Source organism: Drosophila navojoa, chromosome 3, assembly GCF_054131105.1.
Source record: "Drosophila navojoa isolate 15081-1374.11 chromosome 3, UAZ_NAV_1.0, whole genome shotgun sequence".
NCBI lineage: Eukaryota > Metazoa > Arthropoda > Insecta > Diptera > Drosophilidae > Drosophila > Drosophila navojoa.
Genome location: NC_142891.1, coordinates 28,699,223 through 28,716,389, shown reverse-complemented (window position 1 = coordinate 28,716,389; position 17,167 = coordinate 28,699,223). Strand labels below are relative to the sequence as shown.

Sequence of the window (17,167 nt, the reverse complement as noted above, 5' to 3'; positions counted from 1 at the left end):
TATTTCCCGATAGCTATCGATAACTTTACCACATTGTTAATTTGTTGATGTTGCTTTACGTATGTATGTATATTCTTGTTAGCAAGTGGTTTACATGAGCTCTAAGATTGAACCTTCACTAAAAGAAATTGCGGAATTGTGTTATAACAAATTTCGTGATTTGCCACAAACTGGGAAGCCCGTAAACAACCAATGGACAGTTTTAGCTGGCATAGTGCAGTATGACAGAGTTGCACAAGCCGGCAAAGTTGTTGCTCTTGCTACAGGGTTGGTACGAATTGAAGAAATATGATTATTTGTTTATATTTATACAGATTTCATTAGTACTAGGTGTATCGGCCCAAGTAGACTTTGTAATAGAGGCTATATACTCAATGATTGTCATGCTGAGGTGTTAGCCCGTCGCGCCTTCTTACGTTATTTGCAAAACGAGCTCTCGAATGCAATGTCTCAAACGCGAGATGAGGACCAGTCCGTTTTTATCTGGCAGTCAGCAACAGGTTGCTTTGCGCTCAACGAAAAGCTGAAGTATCATTTTTTAAGCACTCAAACGCCGTGTGGCGATGCATGCATTATTGCTGACGCTACACGCTTAAGTGGAGTTCCAGCAAAACGATCGCGTTTAGACTTAGAGACTGCGCAGCCACTAATAAATAACCCTTCGGTATACACGGGTGCTAAACTATTAAATCAACCGACTACTCCCCTCTCTGATAACATGTTGCAAACACCAGCAGAGCTGCGGACGAAACCGGGTAGAGGCGAACGCACTTTATCTATGTCATGCAGCGACAAATTGGCACGTTGGAATGTGCTCGGAGTTCAAGGCGCGCTGCTCGACATGCTGTTAGACAAACCTATATACTTTAGTAGCTACAACTTTTGCTGTACCGAGGCAAATCCTGAGAGCCTGGAACGTGCCATTTACCGTCGCTGGCAGGGCAGAGAGTGCAATTTGAAACGATATCAACCGCAGCAGCCCTGCATACGTGTAGATAAGAATTTAACCTTTGAACTGGCGCAGCGCATGGATTGGCAGCCAGCGCCTAGCAGTTTGATATGGGCGCTGGTGCCAGATTTGATAAGGTGAAGTCTTCGATTATTATTTAATATGTTTACAATACATATATATTTATATATATTCATAAATATATTCATAAATATAGACCATTTGAGATTGCAGTAAATGGAAAGCGTCAGGGTGTCACCAAACAGAGGCTAAACACAACGCAAGCCGCGTTAGAAGTAAGTAAATATAAATTATTCATAAACTTTATGGAATTGCTATCAGGCTGCTCAGAAGTGCGTGAAAAGCTGGGCCTGAGGGTGGAAGAAATTAAAAACTTGAGTTACTCCGAGGTAAAAGCCTTGTCAAAAGATTATCAATTAGCTTGGCAACAATTGAAAAGGGAATATTTTATGTCATGGACTACTAAGCCCAAAGAGCTGCTCGAATTTAGAAGACAACCGGTAAATGATCGAACTCAGCAAAAAGATGGAAGGATTTGAGTGAGGCTAATTTCCATACTTTGACAGTAATCTTATGCTCGCTTGTATAAATTGAGTAAGAAACATGTTTTGAATAAAATTAAATATATGTTTAGAGTATAATATAAATAATAAGATTGATCAAAAACATTAGATGGATTATATTGTCTGGTTAAATATAATTGTATAAAAATGGAATTTTATTATATTAAGATTATACAATATTTGAAACATACATATATTAGGTATACATACATATATAAATGTTACCAGACCACAATAGAAATGGTTCGCGGTGACGATAGTTGGCAAACGAATTTAGATTTTTCCATGCAGTTCGCCTCTTTCATCACAAAACTATCTTCGTAACCCTTAAACAAGGTCACACAACTTAAATGTTCTTTTGTATTATTGGAGTCGTTCAGCTCATTCGCATCCTTAACGAGAAAATTGATATAATTGGGTCTTAATCCGGTTGCTATCGAAACATATTCCTCCTGGCCCAGCCGGTTGATGTCCACCCAATATTCGTGACTTGCGTTCAGATGTAGTCCCAGATTTAATAACTCCTGATTTGTTTTCAAACTAATGGGATTGCCACCCCTTTTGCGGCACTCTTGCACCGCTTGAAACCAATTAAGCTCGTCGTTGCCAATGTAATAAAAGTTACGACCGATCTGCTCGAAGGGCCTTAGCTGTGCATGATGTTCTGCTGGTACAATATCAACTTGCTTATACTCCAATCGGGTTCTAAAGTTAAATGCTACTCCCAATTCTTGTCAGTATACAAATTTGGTACCTGATATCTAATTTTCTCACCTTCAACCAAACGCTTTTGCGTCAGCACATCCAGCAATAACATGCAGAAAACCATATATCCACACATCTTTTATGATGCGCACACTCGACTTCTGCCCGCTTTAAAGTTATAAATCCAATTACGTAGACTAGAAATATGTCCGCACACTGGAGTTATTTACTCTTATTACTCATAAGATATGAGTAATAATTATTCCAATATTCGATATATATAATTTGTATATAATATATATATTTGCTATATAATATAATTTAGCATTGCTTAACAAGCAACTTGATAAGAATCCCAATAATCAATGAATAATAAGAGTTGACGAGTATCGTTCAAAAACTACAATTAGAAAACAAGTAAGAAAGCTCTAGTCGAGACTGCTCGCTACGAGATCCCCTGAACCCTACAAGCAACTGATATTTCAATAATAATTAGCACACACACACACACACGCGAATACAAACAAACACATGCACACACACACGCATACAAACAAACAAACGCACACACATACACATACAAACAAACACGCGCATGCACACACACTCACATATACAGGCGACTGCGCTTGGGTTGCGCTGCAGTGTGGCAATATAATGAAAACTTATTTGTTGAATAATTTAATTTCTAGACGTACGATCGTAATGAAACTTTCAGAACGTAATCATAATGTATAAATGTATGTGTATACCGAAGCTCAAGTCTCTAGTATTTGATATACGACTTCTACAAAGATGTGGGTGAGGGGGTGAATATAGGGGCGGGGGGTAAATTTTAACAAAAACCGAAATTGTATAAAATACGTCTTAATATATATTTAAAATTTGGACACTCTAGCTATAATGATGTGGGAGATATAATTTTTTAACTGACTCTCGATAAGGTTTTTTATCGATAAAAATATATCGGAATGAATTATCGTTTTTTAGTGATAAACTCGATATGCGCGATATATACGGACATTTGAAAAAAAAAGTTGAAGTCTCTAGCTTTTATATCTTCTGAGATCGACGCGTTCATACTTACGGACAGACGGACGGACGGACAGACAGACAGACGGACAGGGCTAAATCGACTCAGCTCGTCCCCCTGATCAAGAATATATATACTTTGTGGGGTCTGCCACGCCTCCTTCTGCTTGTTACATACATTTCAACAAAACCATTATACCCTGATTTCCCATTTTCAATGGGTTCAGGGTATAACAAGAAAGAAAGCTCTAGTCGAGACTGCTCGACTACGAGATCCCCTGAACCCTACAAGCAACTGATATTTCAATAATAATTAGCACACACACACACACACGCGAATACAAACAAACACATGCACACACACACGCATACACGCATGCAAACAAACAAACGCACACACATACACACAAACAAACGCACACACATACACACAAACAAACACACGCACACACACACACTCACATATACAGGCGATTGCGCTTGGGTTGCGCTGCAGTGTGGCAATATTATGAGAACTTATTTGTTGAATAATTTAATTTCTAGACGTACGATCGTAATGAAACTTTCGGAACGTAATCATAATGTTAAAATGTATGTGTACACCAAAGCACAAGTCTCTAGTATTGGATATACGACTTTTACAAAGATGAAGGTGAGGGGGTGGATTTAGGGGTGGGGGGTAAATTTTAACAAAAACCGAAATTGTATAAAATACATCTTTATATACATTTTAAATTTGGAGACTCTAGCTTGAAAGATGTGGGAGATATAATTTTATAACTGGTCTTCGATAAGGTTTTTTATCGATAAAAAAGTATCGGAATGAGTTATCGTTTTTAGTGATAAACTCGATATGCGCGTGATATATACGGACATTTAAAAAAAAAGTTGAAGTCTTTAGCTCTTATATCTTCTGAGATCGACGCGTTCATACATACGGACGGGCGGACGGACGGGCGGACAGACAGACAGACGGACAGGGCTAAATCGACTCAGCTTGTTGCCCTGATGAAGAATATATATACTTTGTGGGATCTGCCACGCCTCCTTCTGCCTGTTACATACTTTTAACAAAACCATTATACCCTGATTTCCCATTTTCAATGGGTTCAGGGTATAATTATTACCACGTACTAATCGTATAATATTCACAATAACTTAACAGTCTCTAGTCGGGACCCAAAACTTTGGTCAGTCCTTAGAAAGAGTCTTAAGGAATGTAATTCTAAAATGCTTATGCTTACAGTGTGAAAATTACAAGATATTTTTAGATATCATCGTCGTTAGAGGTTATCAGTAACTCAACTACCCAATTTGAAACTCTAGCCTTAAAACTTTGAGATATGAAGTTTGAATTAGCAGTCCAATCTGGGGTGACCGTCATGACGGTAAGTTATAAATATATTGAGATTATTATGACTTTTATATACATACATATTTAGTAGTTCTGAATATCTGTCACATCGGAAATATTCTATGTTCCACAGCTTTAGAGCGGATTTCGTTTTTTCAATCTTAGAAGACATTAAGAAAATAAGTAAGAACGTGCAGTCGGGCGTTACCGACTGCGGAATGCCCATTCACACCCCATCAGCAGCTTAGTAGCTAAGTTTTGCTCTAATACTGAAGAAAATTCAGTTTTTCTCGATTTGCCACGCCCCTACTGGGCGTAGACACTTCATTTTTGGTAAGCTCAACAAGCTAACAACAAGAAAATTTTAGCACTTTAAAAATCGGAGATATACAGGAGTATGTCTTGCAAATTTCAAATCTCTAGCTTCGCCGAAATAAACTGTGGTCAGACGAGTACACGGGCAGCAAGACGGACATAGCACAAAACCAATATACTCATTTTCGTGAATGAGTATAAAAATATTGCGATTGCATATGCCGGATGGATTTATGATATACTAGCTGGCCCGGCAAACGTTGCATTGTTGAAAGCTATGTTGTTCAGGTTGGGATACACTCTGATTAATTTATTAATCGGATTTTCATTCAAGCACCTTGTGGTAAACGATATTCTTTGTTTTTCGGTCAGGTGCAAGAACAAATAATGCGGATGGTTTGCCAACACGTGAGCATGCCACGTACAATTGACCATGAGAAAAACACGCATTTTCTAGATTGAGGCCACAAATAGTCAAAGATTGGCCTTGTGGTTTGTTGATCGTCATGGCGAAGGCAAGACGAATCGGGAATTCAATCCTTCAATCCTTTAAACTCAAAGGGCATGTCTGTTGGGATCATCGGAACCCTAGGAATAAGAACTTCCTCATCTTTAAATTTTCCTTTGAGTATCGACGCGTGAATCACATTGCTCATCAAAGGTGTTTTTTTTTATGAATAGTCAGGTTCGCCTGAGGCTATGCCGTAGACTGACTGACTACATTTATTTACTTCTATACTATTGTATAATATGAGAGAAGGACCGAAAACTGTCACTGTTATCAAGCCTACTGAGTATCAATGGAAATTTGAATCTTTAGGGAAAAAACCGCTAATTTCAAGTATTCGTGAAATTTTTTCAGTATTTTTAAGATCCACTATCCTACTCGTAGCAGAGACAAATCTAACAAATCAAAAACAATGAAAATTGGTCCAGCAGATCTCGAGTTATAAGTGTAGAAACACTTTTCACAACTCTCTTTTATATAAATAAAGATTATGAAGCCCGCCTAAAAGCATGCTACAATTTTCTTGTTCTTAAGTACTCATAAAATCTGTTATAAATGTACATACATATGGCAATATATACATATGTCAAATGATTTGTAGAGGCTCAATATCCGAAACTGTTGTGGGGATCATAGGAAGAATTTTGTATTATTCGATCAACAATTGCAAGAATCACATTTTTGTTGGAAATAAATAAAACAATAGCGATATGATGTGGGCGTTGCTTATTTAGGACCATTTTGTTTTTTATAATCCATTGTAAATGGGAAATAAGTGTTTTTTTTTTTTAATGTTATACAGAAAGCTCTTCACACCCGAGTAATAAAACAGAAGTTGTTCATTTTCAATATGCAACATCTAAAAGTAATATATTTGTTATGTAATACCATTAAGTGTAATCTAATTGTCATTTAGCAAATGTTTAACAAACAAACGTACAACGCACTCGACAGGTGCAAGACGCAAGCTACAAATACACAGACAAACAAACACGCATATAATATATATATATACATATATACATACAAGTATATATATGTATAACAAGAGGTAAAAGTGATTGTTTATCAAGTAGTACAAACTAAAACGAGACTTTAACAATGCGCATCTGATGCTCTGCTCAGCGCGTGGGAAAGTAGGGGTATACATGGTGTGGTGGGTGAGGTATATGGGTCAGAGCAGCTCATCCGATACAAATGCGGTGCACGCTGTGTACATGTAGGTATATTTATATACATATATATGTATATATCTGTATATGAACGTATACATATACATATATATATAAAGCTAGCTAAGCAACACGACTCGATTCCTTTCGATTTTGACTATGACCGTAAGACCCTTTCAATCCAATTGTCAATGACCGCCAATTTCGCGCAGCTCTCGTTTGCCGAGCGGCAACGGAGGACGGAAATTGTTGATGACCTTGCCATTGAACTCATTGCAAGGACACTCTTCCTTGACGTCGTAGGCATTGAGGTTGCGCATGGCATTCAGTTGATCGTCAGATACTTGAATTGGCGTCTTGAACACAATCCAAATGACGCACTCGGAGCAAGGCGGCGTGGTCAGTGAGCCCTCATATGTCCAATACGTATGCACATCGGGCAGTAGCTTGCCGGGATCGCAGCCATGGGGCAGCGTGACGCGATCGCCCTTGTGCAGAACAAACTGCAACAAGCTGCTCACTTTGTCCAGCTCAGCGTGATGATTGCCCGGCTGTAGAAAAACACCCAACACGGCCAGTCCATCAGGTGCGGCAGCTGCCTCGCCGAAGGACTTGTACTTCGTGGTGTTCCAGTGCACGAGATGCAGCTCACCCGAATAGGAGACTCCGTCGACCGTATGCTCCGACCCCTTCGAGTTGGTGCAGCCCCAATGGCAATGGAACTGTTCCAATTTAAAGATCTGATCGCCCAGCGGTCCTCCAGTTAGCTCAGAATTGGCGCCGTTGACATCCACGCGCCAGCAGTAGCCTGCGATGATATGTAAGAAACTAGCTAGAGCTTCGCTTTCTACCCAATTGAATATAACACCCACCTGGATTAACCAGACTCTTTGTGTCCTCCGGCACATATTTCCATTTGAGCGGCGACACCTTCAAATCACTACCCTTTTTGGCACTCGAGGGAGTGATGTCCACGGGCGACTGCCGATGTCCCGATGCCTGGGGGTAGTCCTTGGCCCAGTGTGCGGGTCCTGCGGAGGAAACCATGCGTTAATTAACTCCTCGTTTAGCCAAAGGACATTTAGATTAATTGCTACCACATGTTACAATCATTTATTAGTTCGACTTGTATATTTACGATCTATTTATAAATGCTACTACTGCAGACTATTTGTCATTAAATCAAAGAGTAATCAAGGAGAATCCAAAATTACTTTTCTCTTAGCATGTGGCCCAGAACTCAATAAATTAAATTGCCATCAATCAAGTTTAAAATCTTGTCCTTGGGCTCACAAGAAAAATCTGTGCAATTAACGCCATTAATAAGTTGATTAATAAGTTATATAACTGTTGGATTTCGTAACATGTTTTTCTCTAAAATGCACAATTCTATACAAAAGTATATCAAGTAAGGTTCGTATTAGTTATTATTAGAGCGTAATACCCAGAGAATATCTATCTAAATTTTAAGATTGATTGGTTTGAGCGTTGACTTTGTGACGGAATCCTTAAAGTTCATATATTAGGTTCAAAGTCTAAATCCTTTGACAAAGAGGAATTGTATTATATCGTAATTATAGTCTAAGAATTTAATTCCGTCAGTGTTCAGTTATGGAAACAAAGCGATGTCCAAATCATTTTAGGTAGCGAACTTATCTTAATATTTCAGATCCTATATAATACTAGCGACAAACCTAAATTCCCTTGGTGCACAGTTCATGCAAGGAATTTTAAGTCGAAAGCGGTTTACGTAGGTTTGTCTACATATTTCATTTCTACACTAAATCACTTAAGGCATTTATAGAGCTCTTGTCTTTAATGATAAGAATATCTATGAAGACAATAACACGTATATTATTTTAAGGCTTCAACATTTTAACATCTGGGTGGTGCCTATATGTACCTTAATATTTAAACAAAAGCTTTCATGTGCTTCCTCTTGTGGCTTAGCCATAGAGCTTGACAAATATTTATATAAGAAAGAAAATAAATAAAAAACTTTAGTTTAAAAATGTTGGAAATCCCAATAGAAACAAAATAAATTAATGGAATTGAGGAATTGCTTAAAAATCGTTAAGAAAGCCGGCGTAAAATAAGAACAAACCCGTTTTCGCTATTAACTTTTAACTCGTGCTGGTTTTCGTGTTCGCCTGTTCTGCTGTTAGCAGATGGTAATTAGAAGTTCATAAAAAGTTAAATAAAGTAAATGTCACTGCCTGCAGAAAATTTGTTGTAAAATACAATATGTGACTAACATCCATCTGCTTGACATAGAATTTTTATCTTGACACAGAGCAATCAGCGGAGATAGCAGTATAAAATGATTATTTACTTTATCATAGTCTTTTATCTTCTTTTAATATTTTGCTATTATTTTCCGCTGCATTTGCGCTTTTAATTGTTGTCGTGTGCTGCAGCAAAAACAAACAGCAAAACCAACTCAAATATTGACTTTGATGTGCCGTCACGTGCTGGGGCATAGAGAGTGACTAGGGCTAGAGCCGCTCCAGTCATGTGATATTTGGAATACGGCCGGCACTGCCGACGCACGGCACAGAGTGGAGCGTAACAGACAAAAGTAGGCGACATTTGATAGTGGGCGTGGCAACCGATATATCTTACAAATACAAATGGGAAGGTGCACTTAATCTGGCGTTCACCTTATCTAAGTTAACTCATTTGTCTATTTGCCTGTGCCACATGATACATCATTGGGGTCCTAAAGTATTTAATTCTTGTGATTTCCAATAAATCATACACGTATTTATAACAGTGCATTTTCTTTATCGGCATACAGGCAGTGCTAATTATGTAATTGGAGGTGTAGAAAAGCCTGAGCATGAGTTTCAAATGTGCAAGCAATACGCAATTTCACCATGTGACAGGCAAATTGATAGGGTGTATTAATTCATATATATAGTGCAAACAAATAAATCACGTATTCGCTATGCAACTGGAGCTCCCAATCTAAAGCCGTTTTGAAGTTTACCATTAGCACATGTGACACTGCATTTTCGAATTTTTCTTTTTCGCCGATCAGTTATGCAAACACCCCAGGTAGATGTGGACGCGATAGTTGTGATATCACGCATACACCAGGCAGACTAACGCACACGTAAACTATGCGAAAAAGTCGATAATTTGATTGCATGCGATACATTTGGGCTTGCCATCGATACTTGACAGTGAAAAATAATAGAGTAAATAGTAACAAAGGCTACTTGTAGCTGTAGAAAACATGCAGCCATATGACCAAATCAATGATCCTTTGTCAACTGAAAAACGGCTCATGAATCATTGAATCCCTCTCTTTCTCTCCTTTTCTCTCTCCTGACAAATATATATGTGTATTGAAGTTACTTCGACCATCACGAACTAATAGAGTTTCCATGCATATACATACATATGTATCTCGTTCTTTCATTGAAGCTCATCGAATAGCAGATAGAGAAATCAGTATGCCAATAGAATTGTATTGATACATTCACTTAGATATATACGGCTAGCAGCAGATAAAACTACGAAACGCTGGGATTCCCATTTCATGTCTGTCTGTATGTATGCGATACTTATGGAAGCTGTTATTGCACTTTTGTTGCAATCCTTTTACATATCTCAATTTTAGTCGAAATATCCGGTTGATGATAAATTAACCAATTATTTCGTACGCACATAAAGCTGCCATTTTGACAGCTGCGTTCTGTTGATTTGTTTTTTATTTGCTAATTTCATTTTTATTATACCCTGAACCCATCGAAAATGAGAAATCAGGGTATAATGGTTTTATTAAAAGTATGTAACAAAGTATATATATTCTTGATCAGGGCGACGAGCTGAGTCGATTTGGCCTTGTCCGTCTGTCTGTCTGTATGTTTGAACGCGTCGATCTCAGAAGATATAAGAGCTAGAGCCTTAAAATTTTTTTCAAATGTCCGTATATATGTGCGGATATCGAGTTTCTCACTAAAAATCGATACCTCATTACCAATACCCCGTTATTTTAAAAAATCTAAATCAAAATCAAATTATTCAACAAATAAATTCTCATAATATTGGCAACAGTGCAGCGCAGCCCAAGCGCAGTCGTTGCTTACTGCGCAAATAGCAAACGCCTGCGTACTAGAGACTTGTGCTTTGGCAAATGTATGCACATCCATGCTATAATCATAATCTGAAAGTTTCATGATAACAAGAAAAGCTATTAAACAATTAAGTTCCCATAGTAAGCCCACGCTGCAGGCAATGCGTGTTTATGCATACGTGTGTGTCTTGAAATTTTTGTTGCTTGAAGAGTTCAGGGGATCTCGTAGTCGAACAGTTGGAACTAGAGCTTTCTTGTTTATTTTATTTTTTATTGTAGCTTATTTTGAGCCACTTCAGGCAACAGCTGCTGCTGTGGCTGCTGCACTGACTGGCAAATATATGATGCTCAGTCAATTCTACAGATCCACACGCTATATCGGATAAACAACCGACTCAACTACCCTGTAGATATGATTTGATGCTCTAATTCACTAGTCTAAACTCGATGAGTGTTAGAAAACGAATGAGTAAATTTCATGCCCTTTGAAAAATTATCAAGTTTTTGCACGTGCGCAAACATCCGCTAAGGAAACGCACACGCCTGTAATTGACAATATTGATTGATGTGGAATCATGTCAGATGAATGACATTTGCAGTATATAATATACATATATATATGACAACACGATCTTCAAACAATTTGCTAACTTGTACAGAACGAAAAAAGTAACGTAAATTGCGATAAAAATCGAAATGATTATTTAATTGAATTAACAGCAAATTGAACGTTCTGAATTCGGCATAGCATACCTAATCTCATTACACATTAATTATATTTATTATATACATATATGTATATCTGTATGAAACGATCAATTGAACAGCCGGACAAAAACTAGTTTTGTGCAACTTTTGCCGGAGTATAAGGAATTAAGTAACATTTTCATTGGAATTTACACAATATTTCGCAGCTATTTTCTTTCGTTTCAGTTTCAAAACAAACAACTATTTTGTTTGACAGATGCTCAAATGAACGACTAGGATTGCCCTGTAATCGTATGGCAATTGAGCTCAGATTCATTTAATACAGTTGTTGTTCATAAATTCCACTTCAAACGACATTGTCGAAAGCGCTGGAATCTTCTTAGCTAAGATAGCGAGTAGAGAGACATCTGTAATAAAGATCCCATTTCCTTAGAAATAACATATTAATCGATCTGAAAGCATATATTTACCTTACATAAGTAACAATAAAACTACACGCATTTCCACCGCTTACAGGGTATTCATTTGGTTCGAGTACAGAGTACATATGTTGTTCAAGATGAACGCAGGAAAGAAAAACGGTTTCTGCTGACGAATAAAAAACGGGTAGAAAAGTCGCAACTATTAACTTAAATTGCACGATCGTATCTCTTAAGCGCACAGTAGGCAGCTCGAACTTATAGAGACAGTGTCATATAGGCAGTTCATCATGAGTTTATTGCGTGTTTTCATTGTTGTTTATGAGCTAAGGAACTGCTTGCTAATTGGACCCTGGGATAAGCTATGAATGTCGTTCGCAATTCGCAATTCGGCTTGTTCCTGCGTGAGTCAGACTATAGAACAAGGTATATGTATATGTAGATATATATTGCCATATTTATATGTCAATTTATTCGACAATGTCAGACTGAAATGACCCAACGTTGCGGCTTATATAGCCCGTCTCGCATCCCGTCTATTTGTGAAGCCCCATTAGTGCGGTAAGCCATGGCACTTGCTGGGAAATTTAGCTACAACCCTCCAGAAGACAAAGCCCCTTTCAGAGACGTTTTTGTACTTTTAGTGCAAATTATTTGTTTGCATGTGACCGAACAGCCACAGAAATAGATTTATTGAATGACCATAAAAACGAAAATTAAGAAAACCTAAAAGCAACTTAACAACTTAACAGCTTAACAACACACAATTTTATAGAAGAATAACATGCAAATTTCGAAAATTTATTGAATTGTCACGTACAGCCCAAAATTTTTGCACCCGGAATGCTCATCTGTAGAGCAAAGTTTTCCAACTCATAAATTTGATAGCTGTTTTTTTTAAAAGTGTGTATATATATGCACATATATTATAGATATTATCTGACACATATGTATATACATATGTGATATATTTTTTATCACATCAAACGCTAATTTTAATGCCATAGCCAAAAATAACTGTCATATATACAAAATATATATTAATATATATGGACAATATTATCCCAAGCATCATTTTCTGACACCTTCAGCATGGAGCTTTAGAAAACATTGATCAGCTCTTAAGCACTTTGGATGATTGTTTTTATATCTCTATATCTGTTTCTCACAGATCGGTTATTTCAACACTTATTATATATACCTATGCGATTGCTTGAAATGGGCGTGGCAATGAGATATATTCATATTCATTATTGTCTATTGTTTTGTAATAAATAGTTATGTGTCGATCCGTTTATGGCTTACAGACGTCAGTGGAATATATTACAAAATTATAATAGAGTAAATCGATGAATGTATATATACATATGTAGATCTACAGATACATATATATAGATAGATATATATATAGATAGATAGATTGGAATTACGAATAAGATTATAATATTATTATTATGTATCATTATACTGCAATATATTTATATTGTTTCAACTACTCAATATTCTAATATTATCGAGCATTAAAATTTAAATTGGTATAAAAAAAGGAAAAACAATTTCAGTGCCAGTCAATCTGTTTCTGTTCATAGTTTCAATCCAAACAACAATGGCAAATTGATAAGAAGGAACCTTTCCCAAATCAAAAGAAGTAGGATATTTTTAGTGGATATTACTAATTTGAGTTCTTCACTCTATTGAGTCATAATGATAACAAGTAAAGTATATACGTATATCTGTATGTATATATTTATAAATAGATTAAATTCCATGGGATAGGTAATGCATAGCGTCAAAGAAGATAAGGAGAGTACAAAAGAGAAGTCTCATTTATAACCGATAACTAAGTAATGATTGACGAATTTATTCGTCAGTTTTAAGAATTAATGTGAGTATATTGGTTTTGGCTAAATGAGTCAAGCACGTCAGCACGTCGTATTAATCTTGTTAGCAGTCGTATCCTCTATTTCTATCTCATATCGATGCTACCGAAAACTCAATGATATTGATTTCTGATAAGATTTTTGTACTTTTAAGCAGGGCATTATATAGTTGATTATGCCAGACTACAACGTTGTTAACTTTGTGTTTTTATTTTCAGCTGTTGTTATTGTTGTTACTCTAATCAATAAAAGGCGATTCACGTCTTAAATGAAATTGATTTACAAAATATGAACACGCGACTTTTAATCTGCTACTCATCTAGCATAGAGTATAGACAGTTCTGCAGTTTTGACTGGGCCAGAGGTAGATTTGATTAGAAAACATCGCTTAATCTTTATATATGTATATACATATACATATATATATACACATATATGTATATGTATATATGCATGTCTATGTACACATGTGTACACATTTATATAAATAATATTTATTGCTGTATGTATAGTAGGTTTAATATATGTAAATAAAACTCGAGTGCTATGCACTTATATTTAAGCTAAGAACCACTCTAGACTGGAGTGTGCCATAAACAGATTCCCCGAGAATGGAATATATACATAGATAGATCGGCGGGCAGCGATAACGCAGCATAGTCATATAAAAGACATTGGAAAGTTACCCGAGTCAAATCAATCAACGCAATCAGCGACATTTAACGCAAATCAAAACAAATTGCCGAAAATAAAAATGGATCCCAACCTTTTGGTAGATGCAAACATTTTTCTTTCTTTTTATTGAACGATAAGTGACTATCATGTGACGGGCAGGGCTTTGATATGCCAGACAGAACGTTTGTCAGGGTTTGGTCATGACGAGTCACTCATGATGAAACCGGTCTTTAATACGTCCTTAAGAACGGCACATGCACTTGACCAACCGGGCAAAAAGCAAACGAACTGCCTTCAAAAGGCAACACAAAACACAAAGGAAAGGCGAAACAGAAACAGTCAAAGCGAGAAACCAGTCGACTGACGCTAAACCCATATGCTAACGTAACGAATACTAAATACCCTAATTTTAGATTAAAAGCTAAGCTTAGATGGTGCGTTTTGTTAGAGGCGTATATCATACTCATCAAATTGTAAAAATAGTTTTAAAAAATAAGTTTAGCTTGTAATTAGTGCACACTTTTCTGCAGCAATTCAATACCTTACTAAAATCGATAATTATCGATTTTCACGAAAATATTTACTTAATACTTATATTTACTTTATATTTTGCTATATTTAGCAGTTCATGCGAACTGGGAAACACTTTTAAATTCAAAGTGCGACTGGTTGCAAGGGAATCACCCATATCCGCACCCTCACCCGCAGCCGCCGCATACTAGTGCACGGTTGCGATCACGAGACGCAGCCCGTGCAAAGCGCCGATTATCGGATATTGTCTACCCAGTCTACAGACCCCGTTTTTGCGTTTCTGCGCCGCGTAGACGATTTAATTATGGCTGTCGCATATTTATGAGCAGCCGACGAACTTATGAACGTGCCCAAGCCTCTCGAAGAGTGTGTACGTTCATTGTGTGGAGTGGCAAAGCGATGATGCATGTAATTGAGGCGCAGAGCGTCATTTCTCTGTTTAAACTGAACTTTAATGAATTAACAGCGAATGAACGAGCTAAAGTTTCGGACCAGTCTCAACTGGAATGAACCCAAAAATATAAATATTTTCAGCTGAGCGATCCAATAAAAACATTCAAATAACAGCGCCTTTCAAAAAATACCTTGGACTCGCATCCTATGTACCTTAGATCGGAAAAGCAGCGCTTCCATATACACGTGTGTATTATTCATGCGTCGGACAATTAAGTCCAAACAACAAAAAATTTAACAAATTACTTAAGTGTTTGTAATCAGTTAGATAACAGATATGTATTCAATCAACAGAGTTGTCTCAATTAAACAGACAGCAGAACAGCCACGTTCAATAAAACTGCACCCAGATCGCACATGTCGAAATCTCTGATATGTTATTCATACTTGAAAACTTTCCCAAAGTCGTTGTTCGCATGCGCAGCGTGCGTCACGTTTGTAAACAAAAAATCTTAGCAAAACAAATAGCCGAAACGAGATTCGCGTGTAATCGCTCGAAGTTGGAATACCCTTACTCGATATGCATACATATTCATATTCGTATACATGTATATATAACCATGAATAGTATAAAATCTTGTCAGTTAGCAAGTTGGTGAATTTATTGCTCAAAGCAATCTCCATTGATTTATTAAGCTAGCATTCAAATTAAGCAACAGTTAACGGTTCATCCGTTGTTTATATAAGTTAAGTAAAGCCTATTTGAATAATCGGCACCAAATTAAGGTAGCGCTTCTAGGGTATATCACTTGCTTACCATTCTCTTCGGTATAGCCCCAGTGATGGCTCATCGTAGATCTGATCTTTGGTTAATAGCAGACTAAAGAGTTGTAGAGTAGAAAACAAGACTTTTGTTCTTGCACTCGCAGTAGCTCTCGCGCGTTTGATTCTTGCCGCGAATGCAACGAAACTTTTTATATAGACCCGATAGATAGGGATAGAATAACGTTTACAATATGGGGAGCGCGTCTGCTTAGCTAGTCCGCTGACTGTAGACTGATTGACTCGCGCCAGCGTCGCTGACTTCGAAGCCAAAGAAGAAAAAGGGAAAAAAAACACGCACGGTTAACCTGACTGAAACACCGTGCGAGAGAGAGAGAGAGAGCGGGAGAAAAAGCACACTATAACCAGTACATGAACAAGCAAGCGAGCGAATGGGCGAGCGAATGAGCGAGCGAACGAATAAGAGAAAGCCTAAGGAGAGCGTGACAATTGAGCAATTAAATTAGACTACTGTGTTTAGCCGCGCTCACGCTGTGCTTGTATTGAGGGAGGGATGAAGGGAGAGAGGAGAGGAGGCTGAGAACGATGGAAACGTATGCTGACAGCTCAAAATCGGACTGAGCTCCGCGACCTAACATTAATAGCATTGTGGTGCCAATTACGCAATGCTGTTAAATGGCACTTAAAGCTGAAATGCATGTCGATCAATGGCTGTTAGCTTGCTGTTAATTTTAAGTGGATTGCTTCTAGTTGCGGTAGGATCTTTTACTTGAATTTTAACTGTAAATTATACTTCGAGCCCACTGTGTCCACACATGCAGGAGAAATTGTCGCCTTCATTTATTGTTGAGTTCCAGTGCATTGTTGTTGCTGTTGTAGTACAAAGACTGAACATGATCAGGTGACACACACTTACACATTCGCTCACATACATAGGACCGCTAATAGTCACAATTTAAAACAACTGATTTTTTTTTTTTTTTGGTTCTTTGAAAATTGAACTACAGCTCGCGGATCAATTGGATGTGGGGTGGCTGGTGATGTTTGTTTTTTGGGGGCTTCGGTTGTTGTCTCGTAA

At 37.4% G+C, this 17,167-nt stretch overlaps 3 protein-coding genes across 3 annotated transcripts; 1 reads left to right on the top strand and 2 right to left on the bottom strand.

Moving 5' to 3' along the window:
* Positions 1 to 41: 41 nt before the first annotated feature.
* Positions 42 to 1,541, top strand: Adat1 (Adenosine deaminase, tRNA-specific 1). The gene is made up of 3 exons (XM_018110828.3): positions 42 to 267; positions 325 to 1,086; positions 1,167 to 1,541. Exons 1-3 carry the CDS (start codon positions 95 to 97, stop codon positions 1,507 to 1,509), a joined length of 1,278 nt encoding a protein of 425 aa, XP_017966317.1. The 5' UTR covers positions 42 to 94; the 3' UTR covers positions 1,510 to 1,541.
* Positions 1,542 to 1,727: 186 nt separating this feature from the next.
* LOC108658175 (C-type lectin 37Db-like) lies at positions 1,728 to 2,716 on the bottom strand. Its single transcript, XM_089257799.1, has 2 exons — positions 2,308 to 2,716; positions 1,728 to 2,251 (listed from the first exon to the last, which is right to left on the bottom strand). Exons 1-2 carry the CDS (start codon positions 2,372 to 2,374, stop codon positions 1,755 to 1,757), a joined length of 564 nt encoding a protein of 187 aa, XP_089113925.1. The 5' UTR covers positions 2,375 to 2,716; the 3' UTR covers positions 1,728 to 1,754.
* Positions 2,717 to 6,282: 3,566 nt separating this feature from the next.
* CAH1 (carbonic anhydrase 1) lies at positions 6,283 to 16,369 on the bottom strand. Its single transcript, XM_030388474.2, has 4 exons — positions 16,124 to 16,369; positions 7,492 to 7,650; positions 6,748 to 7,427; positions 6,283 to 6,692 (listed from the first exon to the last, which is right to left on the bottom strand). The coding sequence occupies exons 1-3, from the start codon at positions 16,155 to 16,157 to the stop codon at positions 6,808 to 6,810; spliced, it is 813 nt and encodes a 270-aa protein (XP_030244334.1). The 5' UTR covers positions 16,158 to 16,369; the 3' UTR covers positions 6,283 to 6,692; positions 6,748 to 6,807.
* Positions 16,370 to 17,167: the final 798 nt, after the last annotated feature.